Source organism: Seriola lalandi, unplaced genomic scaffold, assembly GCF_002814215.2.
Source record: "Seriola lalandi dorsalis isolate HSWRI2012SDOR001 ecotype SW California unplaced genomic scaffold, Sedor1 jcf7180002054048, whole genome shotgun sequence".
In the NCBI taxonomy this organism is placed as follows: domain Eukaryota; kingdom Metazoa; phylum Chordata; class Actinopteri; order Carangiformes; family Carangidae; genus Seriola; species Seriola lalandi.
In genome coordinates this window covers 775,751-789,922 of record NW_019524601.1, presented here as the reverse complement: position 1 = coordinate 789,922, position 14,172 = coordinate 775,751, and the positions used below count along the sequence as shown (strand labels likewise).

Here is a 14,172-nt window from a genome sequence, read left to right as displayed (position 1 = left end):
AGTTACACAACTTCACCACAAAAACTCCACTGAACATCTCAGACTGCCTAAACGTAATAAGACAATTATTTCCAGACAAATAGACATGATTATAGATGAACACAATGTTAAATTGATATTTAACAACTTATTTTTATTTTAATCAACATGTCAAGGAATTTGAAGCAGCAAAATTGGAATAAGTCATTATTTTACACAAATATATTTGACTATGAATGTATCATTTTACTTTTCTGTTGTCACTCACTTTCTGATACTTTAATGTGCGATGGCCATGGCAGCATTCCATCAGCCAAATCTTATTAAAATAGAAACCTGAATTCAAAACAACCATTAAACAAAAAGTAATGAGACCTGAAATTCAAAACGACTATTAAACCAGAGTCATAAAGAGCGTGTTGAACAATCACATTTCTTTTTTCATTGCAAATAAAAGAGTTCCAATATTTGAGGAAGATTTTCAAAAGTGGGTCTCTTTTCAGATTTCCATTGTTGTATGAAAGTGCTTCATTTCCGCTCAGTTGCCCTTGCGTTCTGTTTTCTTTGATGGCACCTCTTTCCTCCCAAGTGCTAAGATCCGCACCAATTTTTTTCCCCATTCCAGCAACTTCATTCTTCTCCCCGTATAATAGTGGATTTTCCATGGTGGATTTGTGGTTGGCTATTTCGGGCTCTGTACTCGCTCCTACATGCACTGCTGTAATCCAATTGTGATAGTGTTAATTTCTAAAGCTTTATTATTGAAATTGCTGAGACCTAATTTTCTGATCCTGTCACTGTTGACGACCGCCATAATCAGCTAATTCAAGTTATTCCAGGCCATTAAGTCACACACAGGGATTGGTCGTGGTCACTGAAGCAGCGGGGAGGAAGAGAAATGATAACATCTATGTTGGGTGTGTAGCTTTGGGGTTGTATTCACGCCTGCAGTCACACATGCAATCTATTTGTTTCAGTTTTAACAAAACCCTAAGAGACTCTTTTTTTTAAAATCTTTTTTGTGTGTGTGTGTGTGTGTGTGTGTGTGTGTGTGTGTGTGTGTGTGTGTGTGCGCGCGCGCGCGCGTGTGTGCGTGTGCGTGTATTTGTATTTGTGTGTGTGTGTGTGTGTGTGCGCGTGCCTGCGTGTGTACACAGAGTGACCCACAGGATGCCTTCTCAAAGGCATTTGAATGACACTATAAAGCTCTGGTGGTGTGTGTTTTTATTTTTGTTCAGGTCCAGGTTCACATCAGTATTTTTTTTTGTTGTTTCAATGCATGAACACTTTTATGAGGGGCAGTAGAATACTAATGTTCTCATGAATTGTGTCGCTGTAGCTATGGTATATGTGTGTGTGCAGGTTGTGTGTCTGTGTCAGAGAGTAATTGTACCTCACACAGATTATGTTCTCTTCAGTGCCTAATCTGTGAATAGAAGTTTCTCACACACACACACACACACACACACACACACACACACACAAACACAACTCTTTTTGACTACTTGGTTGCCAGGAAACTTAGCCTTAGAGTCTTTGAGAGTGAGGGATAATAAAAGAAAAGAATTGTGTGTGTGTGTGTGTGTGTGTGTGTGTGTGTGGCCTCCACCACTGTCTGGGCTACTGGGGGCAGTTAGTTAACTCTCTGCGGGTGTGTGTGCTGCAGCCAGGGCTGTTAGCATTGATTGCTTCTCAGACATCGCTGGCTTAGACAAACTTCTGGACACAAAGCTCGGGCTCTGGGAATCACCTTAATCTCCTGCGGACAAGACCCAGCCAAGGCCAAGACAGACTAACCAGAGACTGAGGATTTGTTTGAACTGTCATACATTTTTTTTTTTTTTTTTTTAAATGGTGTGTTTCAGCACCTCAGATGCATAGGGACTCTGGGACAGTTTGCTGTGGACACCCATTGTTGACTGAAGGGATGAAATTGGATGTCTTGGTAAGTTTGAATGTGTTATTAACGGAGAAACTGTGTGTTCAGTTCTACTATATGGACTTTATGATTAAAAACCTGCTTGACTGAAGTGTGTACACACTGGCAGTCCTGTCAAGGTGCAGCTAACTTGACAGTGATGTTGCCAGGCTAAGAGCCTGTCATTATCCAGTTACAGCCTGGTACTGAGGGTTTTTTTGGACAGTTTGACTGCAGTGGATGATACTCTGTCCAACTCTAATAAAACCCAGATAGAAATCCAGCAGTGACAGTTTCAAGAAGGCTGACTGAAACTTGAGGAAGGAGAGGGACAACACTGGTAAGTGGATATTGTTTTCCAGCAGATATGACAGCATTATATATATTTTTATTTTTCCATTGAGTTGTCTTGTAAAATGTACATGATTGTAAGCAGATTGAAACCAATGACAGGAGCACTGAAAAGTAATGCCTTTTTACTTCTTTACTTCAGTATTTATGGTGCATCATCTACAAATATGGGCCACTTTTTGTGTTAATTTTATTTAACTGTGCCTGTGTAATCACATAAAGACTTATGCCAGCTGCTTGCTGCAAAAGAAGCCAGGATTTAAAGTTATCACACTCATCAACAAAACATGAGCGAACTGCCCCCAAGGTTTCACCATTCTTTCTGTTTATTACAGTGGCATAAACAAATCTGTCGCAGTCTACTACTCATTGTCAGTGGTGAAAATAAAAGGTGGATAAACCATAATATCAAGATCACACTGTAGTTAATCTCTGTTAAGAAAAAGATAACAGCTTCAGCAAAGCATTGATTTTTAGCTTTCATTACACAACCTGTCATCTAAATCTCAGCTCAGTGTGATGCCATTTCCAATGAATTTGTCTCATAAACGTTCATGTCGGGCTAAAAATTGAACTGAGGGTGTTTGCTGTCCTCCACTGCCCTTTGTGGTCTTTTGTAGAATGTTAAAATGAAACCTTTCATCAACATTTCTCTATTAGACCTCAAACACACCTTTAATCATAGCACAGGCTAACTTAACAAATCTGACCTTTTATTCATAGTATTATTCATACTGCTCATCTACCTGACTTCTGCACTTCTGCATTTTCTCTCTGCATTTCACATTACCTGACACAACAGAGACTTGACATGCTTTGGCAACCTGCCACCTCCTTGAACCATTTCTGAGGTATAATTTTGGGGACCTATTCACCCACTTTTGAAAGCCACTGAGCTGGGGGGAAAATTCTGTTGAAAATGAAAGACCTTAGCACACCATTCAACACAGTCATGTTTGGATAGAGTGAAAAGCGCCAACAAAAGAAGTCTGCTGCTGCTGCTGTGACTTCACTGTATGATTATGGTGATTATGGTGGCGCTGTGAAACAGATATGGAAGGTTACTAAGGGATTACTCAAGCTGGGAACATCTTGTTTCGTCATGTCACACCTAGAAAGTGAGGAATTTATTATTTGACTGAGTCTTCAGCACAGACCCGCATACACATGCTGTACCTGTCTGACCGTGTCTGGTATGTTGGTGATTGATTGACAGGTGAGCTGTAACCATGGGAACCAGGATGGAGGTGGCACAGCTTGAGAGCAGGATGAATATTGAGGACTATAGAAAGCTACAGAACCTCTTCCTGGTGAGTCCGTCAGTTTATTAAAGACCTCGTGTTAAAGCACATTTAATTCAGATGGGAAACAATTAAAAAAAACAGTGTTATATTATACAGTATATGTGTGTTGTGTGCCACACTTTGCTCGCAGCCACAGTGCAATGTCTCATAATCCTGTTGACTTTGATGCAGGATGCCTCGGGTGCATCTCGCTCCTTGTCCAGAACTGAATTCATGGATTTGGCTTGCTCTTTAGTAGGCCGTGGCTGCAAGGAGGAATATGGCCTCCTGTTCGATAGTGTGGTTGTCACTCAAGAGCACCGCGGCCTCCTTCTGGACAGTGACGCCGTGAAGGAGGAAGGACGTATCGACTGGGGAGGCCTGTGTTCTTTTCTGCTGCTGGAGCTTTCAGATAAAGTGAAGAACACCAGAACCAGTACTGTGCCTTGCTGGAAGCCCACGCGCACCCTGACCTGTCCACATCGAGACCAGGTTCAAAAGGTAAAAGTCAATGGACCTCTTGGAGACCTAAGAGAGGAAGGGTTTATTATGAGGGTGAGAGCATGTTGCCCATTTTAAACATCTGATCCATTTCAGCATGTTATTTAAAAAAACATTTTGACATTGACTGACTGGAGAATCCCAAAATCTGCTGACTGGGAGGAATTTAACGTTATTAAACATTGTGTGAGGAAATGTTCAAAAGTATTAGGGTCTTGCTCATCAAAATGGCACACCTCTTTTGAGATAAATGGCTCTGGACTCCTTTAACATCTATCAATTAATATGTAAATGAAGTGGCTGGTATAAAGTGCCTACTGCTGTGGATAAAGTGATGGCTCACCACTTTAATCTTTCAATCCTGAGAATGTCAAAGTGTCAGAATGTTGTGTCAGTTGTTTTCCAAATGACTGGAAGGTTTTCACCCCTTTAACTTAGATCAGTCTAAAAGAGGCAGACAGACTAAAGTCACTAAGAAGATTTTTAATTACCTCCGCCAAGGAGGTTATTATTTATTATTTCACCCATGTCCGTTTATTTGCTTGTTTGTCAGCAGGATTACACAAAATAATGAAATGATTTGCACCAAACTTTGTGGAGGGATGAGGCATGGGCCAGGCAATATCCAATTAAATTTGGGGCAGATCCAGATCATTTACAATGAATTAGATGATTTTTTTTTTTTTTTTCTCTCTCTGATGTCTGGTGTATGTTGTTTGACAATGGCCTTGGTGGAGTGCTGCTCTCCACTGAATGCCACTATAGTTTCTGTCTTTAATGTGTGAAGTGTGGCAGGACTTAAGCAGGGTAAATAGAAAATGCGAAAAATATAAAGCTACACTAATCAAAATTGTATGTAACAACAGATCATGTGACTGTGTAATGTAAAAGGGATTTGCCTGTAGTGACGAACCCACAGAGAATTATCATATGACTTTGCAATTTGCCTCAGTTCTACCTAAAGTTTTGGCAGCTTTCAGTGGGTAGTTTTAGTTTTACTGTCCACAACTTTAGTGTTTTCTCTATAGTCTATGCTCCCTTCCCAGCACCAAACAGCAGAAGTTAGCAACTAGCCAGTGAACATGGTGTAGTGGAAAACAGCTAAAGAGCCACATATTTCCCTCAGGAGATGGTAGTGACCAAGACATAGCTAAAAAGTTAAGTGAGTATTGGATGTACATTCATCAGGCGGCCAAAAACGTGACACCAAATTACTGCTAATGTTTCTCTGTGTCTGCAAACATCTTGTATTCCAGTTTACATTCTGTTCTTATAGAAAGAAAACGGAAAGAACACAATGTGGGTGGGTGTCAGGGATGACAATCACACTTTCACCTTGACACCTGGGATGAGAGCCACAGTCTGAGTTTGGTCTTCATGACTAGCTAAAGGTTTCCATATTGGAAACTAACTGGGAAATTACAGCCCCCATTAACAGTAAAATTTGAGCACCTCACGATTTAAACCAGGACAAAACACTAAAACACATTTTGTTACCATTCAACAATTACAGCTTCAGTAGGACTTAATTGAGACAGCAGACAGTCAGGTGAGTTTTTAAAGTAATATATACAGCAGTTAACAGAAAAACATGGTTGTAGATAAGTAGGTAGTTAGAATAATTAGAGATAATTACATGGCACACCAATCTGAGAGAAGGTGCAAAGCTTGCAGTTGGCTGTGGTAAAATGACCCCGTCTGCAGTAATTACACTGGTAGTACATCTAAGCCCTGACCTGTATTCTATGAGTATTAATAAACCTTTTCTTTCATTAAAGATAGTGTCTCTTTCCCATCAGACACTGTCGGTTCCAGCCTTTTTTTGCAGCTCTCTGTTTTGTTCTTGTAGTTCAGCCAATAAAATCCCATAATTCATTAATCCTCTTTGTTTTATTGGTTTCAGCACAGGACATGGCCTGCTCACTTCTATTCACTTGCATCCAATAAGACAAAGATTTGGGGTGGAGCATAGAGCAGCTATGAAGGAGAGGAAAATATAAAATAGCTGAAATATTTTAATCTCATTTTAAAGGCTTGAAGTAATTGATTTCACATTAAGATATTATAAACTGCACTGCAAAGAGTATTAAAGCTGTTCTGAAGGTCATTTTTTACAAAAGTGTAAAGTACCTAGAATCTTTCTGTTACTTTGCCCAGTCCCTATATTTGTCTAGGTAAAATACTGTTGCTCTGTAATGTCCTGTGGACTCTCCAGGTGTTGTACATGCAGAGTTCAGGCCAGTATCTGACTGTGAGTAAAGGAGGAACTGTAGGGCTGCGGGATGGAGAGGACATGTCCCTTCTGCACACCCATCGACTGCAAAACAGCACAGTCACACCCAAAGATCTCTGGGTCACAGACATGGTGCTGCTGCACAACATACACAAGGTGATCACTTTCTGAACATTGCATAACTTACAACTGATCAGTCAGCCAGTTATTTATTATTGGGGCCATGCCTGCTTATAGGGAAAGATTCCAGTTCCTGTAACATAGTATGTTATTAATGGAACTGAATATATAAATAAAAAATTAATAGGGAGTCTCAATTATTGGTTCAGACATTTTACTGCACAGAGGTAAACAAGCGTTTCACTCCATCAATTAATTATTGATCAGTGGCAGTGGTTAATGGAATTGCAAACATGCAGCTTATGCATAATGTTCAGAAAATAAACATTCATTTTTCTGTAATGAGACCATTAATTATTGATCAATATTTTTAATTAGCGTTCTTTAATCTTCAAATTCGCTGGTGACAGATGTAATTCAGTTGCATGACACACATGAAGACCTTTCAGTCGTACATCGATTCATCACAGATATTGTCAGATCATTATTATATCCTACTGATGAATTTGATTGCTCATTATCTTCTTGTCTCTCTGTTCCATTCGTTATTTCCTTTTTCTCAGATGGCTGTGTCATTTACGAGTAAGGAGGTGTGCTTTTATGACATACTGTCTAAACAGGACTTCAGCTGCAAGTATAAACTCCAGGTAACAGGTGTAATCCTGCTCCCCCTGAAAAAACAACAGTATATAACAATATATAATGTTATGGTTCTGTTGGTTTGAGCGTTTTCTATCATCACATTAACTCCTATTGTTGCATTCTTTTTGATGGATATTACACACCAGTTCTCATCTTCTCTAGGGTTTGAAGTTTACTCCCTGGTGTCTCGATTACTGGGTTGATCCCTCTCACCCTGACCTGGCCGTTCTCACCATAGGGGACATTGGAGGACAGGTAATCCACAGACTGAGAAAAGTAAAGGAAAAAGAGACAGAAAGAGGGAGGAGGAGGGAGGCAGAACATTGTCAGGAGTCTTCATCTTTCTGCATCATCTGTATGTGTTCTTCAGCCCATTGCTCCATAACAGTGTGTATGTATGTGTTTTCCCAGGTCAGTGCTTTATATTTCACCTCAGCTCAGATCTCTCTGTTTGAGAAACCCAGTCTGAGGATGGACTCAGATTCAGCAGGCATCATCCTATGGGACGAGCTGGTCAAAGGAAAACATCACTCCTGTTACACTGTGACACACCAAGTACACGCACCTGCCTGGGTTAGAAAAGGTAAGAAACACAAGCTCACACGCACAATGTTCTGTTTATGTACAGTATGTTGTTATAAAACATAGATACAAACCTATTTTTTTCTGTGTCTCTTTGATAATACCCAATGACTTGTAAAGAATGCACACAAGCACGTCTTTGTTGTAGCTTTATTTTCATTTCCCTCACTCTTCATTGTCTCGTCTCCCCACAAACACATTTCATATTGTATGTAAATGAGAGGGGTCAGCAGAAAGAGCGTACTGTACAATGGTAGATGTGTTCCAACATGCTGAAATATCAGAAAGCTGGTATTTCTAAATAACCAGATTCCTCTGATTGCTGTTGTTTGAAAGCATTGGAGATTCATGTTGGTGCCCCTAAAATCCTGTTATTTTTTTCCTAATTATCTGCCTGAGTTCAAAAATAGTTTTAATAGTTGGATACAATGAAAGCGAGGATACAAAGAGAGACGACAGTGAGAAAGAAAATGGAAAGAACACACTGTGGGTGGGTGTCAGGGATGACAATCACACTTTCACCTTGACACCTGGGATGAGAGCCACAGTCTGCATACTTTCTCGCTTTTTCAGTGTCACTACAATAACAGCTTATGCAACACCATGGAAATGCATGGGCGTGCCTTTGTCTCACACACACACACACACACACATACACACACACACACACACACACACAGACACACACACACATATGCTGTGAGTCCTGAGTCATCCACTTTATAGTCTTGCATAGCCAGACTTTTGACTATTGGCAGAAAGTCACAGGCTTGAGGTCTGGCCCCCTGAGACTCCTCACTTCAGCTCAGCGTGGGTAACAAAGAGGTCGCTTAGTTGTATCTTGATTGCATCATTTGGATAGAGCCCCTCTGAAGAGTCACTGGGCTGTTTGATAATGATTCAGCAGAGGTAGCGCTCTGAGATTAGCTTGGCTGAAAGGGGAGATCCAGATAAAGGGGGAAAACAAGAATAAAGTGCATAAAAATAAGCACAACAAATGGGAAAACAAAGGGAAAACAAAAAAAGGGGGAAATAGAGGAGACAATGCCAAAACATTAAAAGCGCTGGTTAATTGAAATTTTACAGGCTGCGTGTGCGAGTGTGTGTAAAACAGTAAGAGATAGTGCATGTTAAGGATTTCTGTGTCTGTATATGTGTGAGTGTGTGGTGTTTTCAGAGTGTGAGAAAGGAAAGGAGGGGAACGTGTGCGAGTGTATATGTGTGTGTTTGCATACCTCTGGGGTGCTGGTGCTGTTCTTTTGAAGTTGCCCACCCTGCAGTATGAGTGGGCTTTGTACCATTAGACATGGCTGGTTATCCAGACCTCCAAACCTTCAGGCTCACGGGCCACCAGAGAGAGAAGGGGGGGAAGGAAGGAGAGAGAGGAAGGATTGGATGGGGTTGGTGGGGGGGGGTAGAGAGGAAAATTGAGAGGAAATTAGGAGGAAATTGGGATGGACACAGACTTGTAAGGACAAGGAAGGTGAGGTGTAGGAAGTGTGTGTTTGTGAGCGAGGAAAGCATTAACATATCTGCCTAATGTGGTGATCAAAGAAAGGAAATAGAACATTAAGGATAAACGTTGGTGTGTAGGTAACATCAAATCTCCAAAAATGTGCAGCGATTTGTTGCAGAACAAAAAAAGGTTTGCTTTGATGTAGATTCTAAACTCATAGCCATAAAAGTGGCTAAAGCAGATGTTATGTATCTGGGTCTGCATCACAAATAGTTGGATTTTCTGATTTGGTGCGTGTCAGTGAAATAGACAAGGCCTCATTAAACAATGATGAGTCATGTGAGGCTGTCTGAAAACCCACTGATCTTTTAATTCACGGGGCGGAGAAAAGATCTGGTGTATGAAATGTAATCAGACGTAATTATTTGCCCTGGCTATGCAGCCGATCTTTGACCTACGGCTGTCACATGCCATCTCACAACCCACAGTTATTTGTGCAGTATTTGAAAGCTAAGCAGCTTCTAATAGAGACATGTGGCATCCAATTTAGCTGTTCTCAGTCAAAGTGTTAATTGAGATAGATGGCGATGCAAGATCCATTACATTTTCTGTAATACCAGTGAGCAAATCAAACCGGCGTAATTGTATGCTGTGCTGAGCGCCTGTGGATTGGCTGGTTTACAATGCAAAAGGGCTGCAGTCAATACACATTTACCACAGCCATCTCAGAAAGTGGTTGTCCTTCAGAGGTCTGGTAGTGCAAGAATTTTGGCATCAGCAAAGAGAAGTATCAATTGGAAGAAATGAAATGAACTGTGTTTCATCATCAACATATGATGCATTGAGGTTTTACATTAGATTTGTTGGATTCAAAATGAATCTATTCCCTCTACTAGTAACTTCTGTTTCATTATTGCTCTGCACACAGCAGCTGCTTGAAAGCCAGCGGCATTTCCTTTCTTAAAATGAGTTTGTACGGTTAGGATCAAATCTGTACAGATAAACATTTTAATGAGTGATGCCTATTGGTCTCTATCATATAAAAGAGAGAACACATTACTTGGGTTTTAAAATTACTTCATTGGCTCCCAGTCTGTTTTAGAGTCAATTTTGAAAATTTTATTTATCACTTTTTAAGGTTGGTAGTGGCTTAGCTCCTAAATATGAAACTGACCTCCTGACCCCCTACAGCCTGGATGCAACCTGAGAGCTTCTGGTAGGTCAGTCCTTGCTGTTCCTAGAGCAAAACTAAGTAAAGGTGTAAAGGTAAGTAAAGGTGATAAGTTATTCTCTATTCAGGCTCTTCTTCTGTGGAATGACTTGCCGGAGGAGATCAGGGAAGCAAATCTTTTTTTTTTAAGAACTCACTATTTTAGAGTTGCTTTTCATTGATTTTTATGAATGCTTTTACTCTTTCTCATATTTTTTAATTTCTTAAAAATGATATTATTAGCATCATTATTATTCTCTCCACTTCATCACACATTCCCCCATGGTCAGGGTGTGTGGATACTTCTCTAAAATGCACAGGTTTCCCTGAGGTATCCCAGACTACAGACGCAACAAAAATCATAACGTAACCGGGTGATCCGTACTTTCACGTTACAAGTCAGTTGCAGTTTATCGTAAAATATAAACTTTGTATTGCTTTGTTCAGTTCTACATTTGAAACTAGCTGTCAAGCTGTCTCATGAGTGTGTGGTGCTGATGAATTCTAAACAACAGATTTATAAAACAGAAAAGTGAAAAACAGAAACTATAGACAAATATGTATTCTTCACATCCAGTTTCAAAACAACATGACAATCATGAGCGGGCTTGTTCTGTTCTCACTCTTTTCTGGATGTAGTGAAGCTAATTCCAGTATCTGGCACCCCTAATTTACATTAACTTTTTGTCTCCTTCCTGCTTCCTGTAGTGCGTTACCTGGGATCACTGGAGGCCTTAGTGTCGTGTAGCACCAGACCACTGAGCAGCATGGTGATTGGCTGGAGGGAAAAGGAAACCAGGCGTCTACGAGTCACTTCTTTCATTACAAAGAGGGGAGTGTGGGACATGGACCACCACCGTGGGCTCAATCTGATAGGTGGGGGCAAATTCATAAAGTTCACATAAAGTTTAGTTAACTTGTTACGAGAAGTGCTCCTCAGTCTGTGAAAACAGTTTTATGCCTTCTGTGGGCTATGAAAGAACTTTCTGTTTTAGAAAAAAACAACCCTTAAGATGTCAACAGGGGAGCTGGAGCATGATCCATACTAATGACGAAAAGTCAGGATATCTCAGCCTTTGATTTGGACCATTCTCTTTTTAATCTTTTTCTTGTGAGACCAAAATCACAAATGGTATTACATTCTCTATCCTATCCTTAAGCCTTTGGTTTGAATAAGCGAAAACTTCACAAAAACAAAACTTGCAGGCAAAACAAATGCTGTAACAGTACTTTTCTATGTACTCACCAATACATAAAAAAAAAATAAGTACCGTCAAATGCTCCTTTAAATTGCTTGCAGGGGACTACAAACAGTATGGTTGCTGTAATTAACTGCTGTTAGCTTCCCTGCTAATTTGGGACATTCTGATTGATTGTAGCCACAGCAGGTGTGGATCATCAGGTCTTGCTGTGGAACCCTTATGTGACCTCGGAGCCAGTGTGTGCGCTCAGTGGGCACACGAGCCCTGTCGTCGCAGTTTGCTTCATACAGACCAAGCAACAACTGCTCAGCTACTCCAAAGATAAGGTAGGAGTGTGTGTCTCTGTGCGCAGCACTCTGCTAGAAGAGATAATGTAATGATAAAGAGCCCTCTCATATAATATTAATTGTGATACCTTGCTATAATTACTGCAGAGGAAGAAGGCTGCGGTACAGATGATTGGTAGCCTGTTTCACACATTGTAAGAGCTGAGCAAAAATTAAGACCACATTAGCCTTTGTCTTTCTAATGCAAAGAGGATGTTGGTGCTTGTGCGGCTTTTCCTCTACCCATTGTAGCTCTGTGCATGTTTGCCTTCTCTTTGGTTTTTCTGAGGAGAATTAATATTTTAGAAGTGATTTATGTTCCAGCTGCTTTCTGCTCAAACACCATCTGCCATTGCAAGAAACTCTGAAAGCTTTGCCTCAGTTTCCTCTGGAAGAGTCATCCTGTTTGTGGCATAAAGCAATTTGGCAGGGTTATTGTGAATTCTGACTAAGTGGCACTCTCAGGAATGATTGTAATTGTTCGGTAATTATAACAGTGTCTTGTGATAATCATTGGTTTTTATTGGTTTTTATTGGTTTTTATTGGTTTTTATAGTAGCAGGTTTGACGTTTTTTTTTCCTGTTCATGTGGGGATTCTTATGTCTTCTACCCCTACAAAATACGCATTCCCCTTCATTGTCTCTCCAGGTCCTGTGTCTATGGGATGTCTCCAGTCAGCAGTGTGTCCACCGATTGGCTGGTGTCTTCCCAAAGACACAGGAGGACACACACACCCTCCTGTTCCTCCACGAGGAGCATCAGCTCCTCCTGCTCTCCTTCAACAGCTTGCTTCTTCTGCTAGAGACCGTGAAGGAGGAGAAGAGGACCAGCAGCCATGACCACCCTGTTACCTGTGTGCTGTATAACAGTCTGTTCAGACAGGTATGCAGGGGAAGTAGCTCTCTGAGACATTATTACTTTGAGTTACATCTCTCACTTTTTTATAATTTTTTAAAAATATTTTTGTTAGATTTTTATATTTAATATACCTTTGTCCAGAGGCATATTGCAAGAAATAGATAGGCAGGATATAAATATTGTGACCTGGATGTGATGTATGAGCTACTAACAATAAATTTAGTGAGCAGAAAACTTTCAAAGATACTGATGAATTCTACAGTAGTTAAGTTTCAAAGTTCATTCTCGATCATCACTTCAAATGCTCTTTACTACAGATTTTGTTCAAATTTTAATTTTCTCTAAGCACTTTAAGGACAAGGTCCATTAGCTGATAAAGATCGTGTAATATGATCAAAAGCTACAGAACAGCTACTAGATGGACCTTGGTGTGACATTGTTTTGTAAATTCTAAAATAGTTTCTTCAAACATTTTAAATGCAAAAATATTAATGCAAATATAGGTTGTATTCGTAGGTCAGAAATTATGCTGACTTCAGTAAACATCTGGGAATGCTGTCATGGTACTGTTAGACCTAAATTTAATTTATTTTTTATAACACTTTGGTTTGCAACAGTTTGATATAACTGTGGCATTGCATTGCCATTTGTCTCATTGTTTCACAAAGGGATAATGCTTTCTACCTTTTCTTTGAACATATGCATCATTATTTTGTTTTGTTGCATGTTTTGTCCCTTTTGCCCCACTCTGCGACAGACTTAGACAGCTAATATTAGTTTCCCACACAGTGGAGCAACAAAACACAAATAAAAAATAGCTAATGCATCCAATATGAACATCTCTCATGTTATAAAGTGCATCCACACTTGATTTTTTTAAGCCTTTATTCCCACTTGACAGGAGCATTAGTAGCATATTTATGTCCTTGGAGACTTAGCACAAAAATAAAGTGAAACGAAGCGAGGAGAGTGGTTTGGCTTTGTGAGAGTCATTAAAGAAAACATCAGTGGAACCTGCCCGTCTCACAGCATAAAACAGATCAAACTCTTGTTGATGATTGATATCCTCTTTCTCTGTGTGTGTGTGTTTGTTTGTGTGCGTTTGCGTGTGCAGGTAGTCAGCAGTGACTCTGCCTCCTCTGTGATCTGCTGGCAGGCTGACACGGGCCAAAAGGTCAAGCAGTTCCATCGTTGCCATGGCAACGCTGAGATCTCCACCATGGTCCTGGATGGTACACAGACCCGGCTGTTTACTGCGGGCACTGACGGAGAGGTCAAAGTAAGCGGACAGACACACACACACACACACACATACACTTGCTGATTCAGCTGTGAACCGTATCGCTGCAGGTCAGTCCTCATAGAGATGAAAGTCTGAAATACACTGACTGAAATGCAAACAAGGCAGGGAATGAAAAGATAAGACAAAGAAGGCTAAGTGGCAAACTTTTAGAAAACATTTCAAATAACTTCTAAGAATTGGTAACTACCTCTGAAATACGAACATTTC

General features: G+C 40.3%; 1 protein-coding gene across 1 annotated transcript in view; it reads left to right on the top strand.

Annotated features, from left to right (window-relative positions):
* Positions 1-2,901: 2,901 nt before the first annotated feature.
* LOC111652645 (cilia- and flagella-associated protein 337) overlaps positions 2,902-14,172 on the top strand; it is a 28,302-nt gene continuing 17,031 nt past the window's right edge. Inside the window, exons 1-10 of the mRNA XM_023402978.2 lie at positions 2,902-3,558; positions 3,724-4,032; positions 6,248-6,421; positions 6,949-7,032; positions 7,190-7,282; positions 7,439-7,610; positions 10,984-11,151; positions 11,655-11,803; positions 12,453-12,686; positions 13,777-13,941. Of these exons, the coding sequence (XP_023258746.1) occupies positions 3,478-3,558; positions 3,724-4,032; positions 6,248-6,421; positions 6,949-7,032; positions 7,190-7,282; positions 7,439-7,610; positions 10,984-11,151; positions 11,655-11,803; positions 12,453-12,686; positions 13,777-13,941 (1,629 nt within the window). The 5' untranslated portion in view covers positions 2,902-3,477. The remainder of the gene's footprint in view (positions 3,559-3,723; positions 4,033-6,247; positions 6,422-6,948; positions 7,033-7,189; positions 7,283-7,438; positions 7,611-10,983; positions 11,152-11,654; positions 11,804-12,452; positions 12,687-13,776; positions 13,942-14,172) is intronic.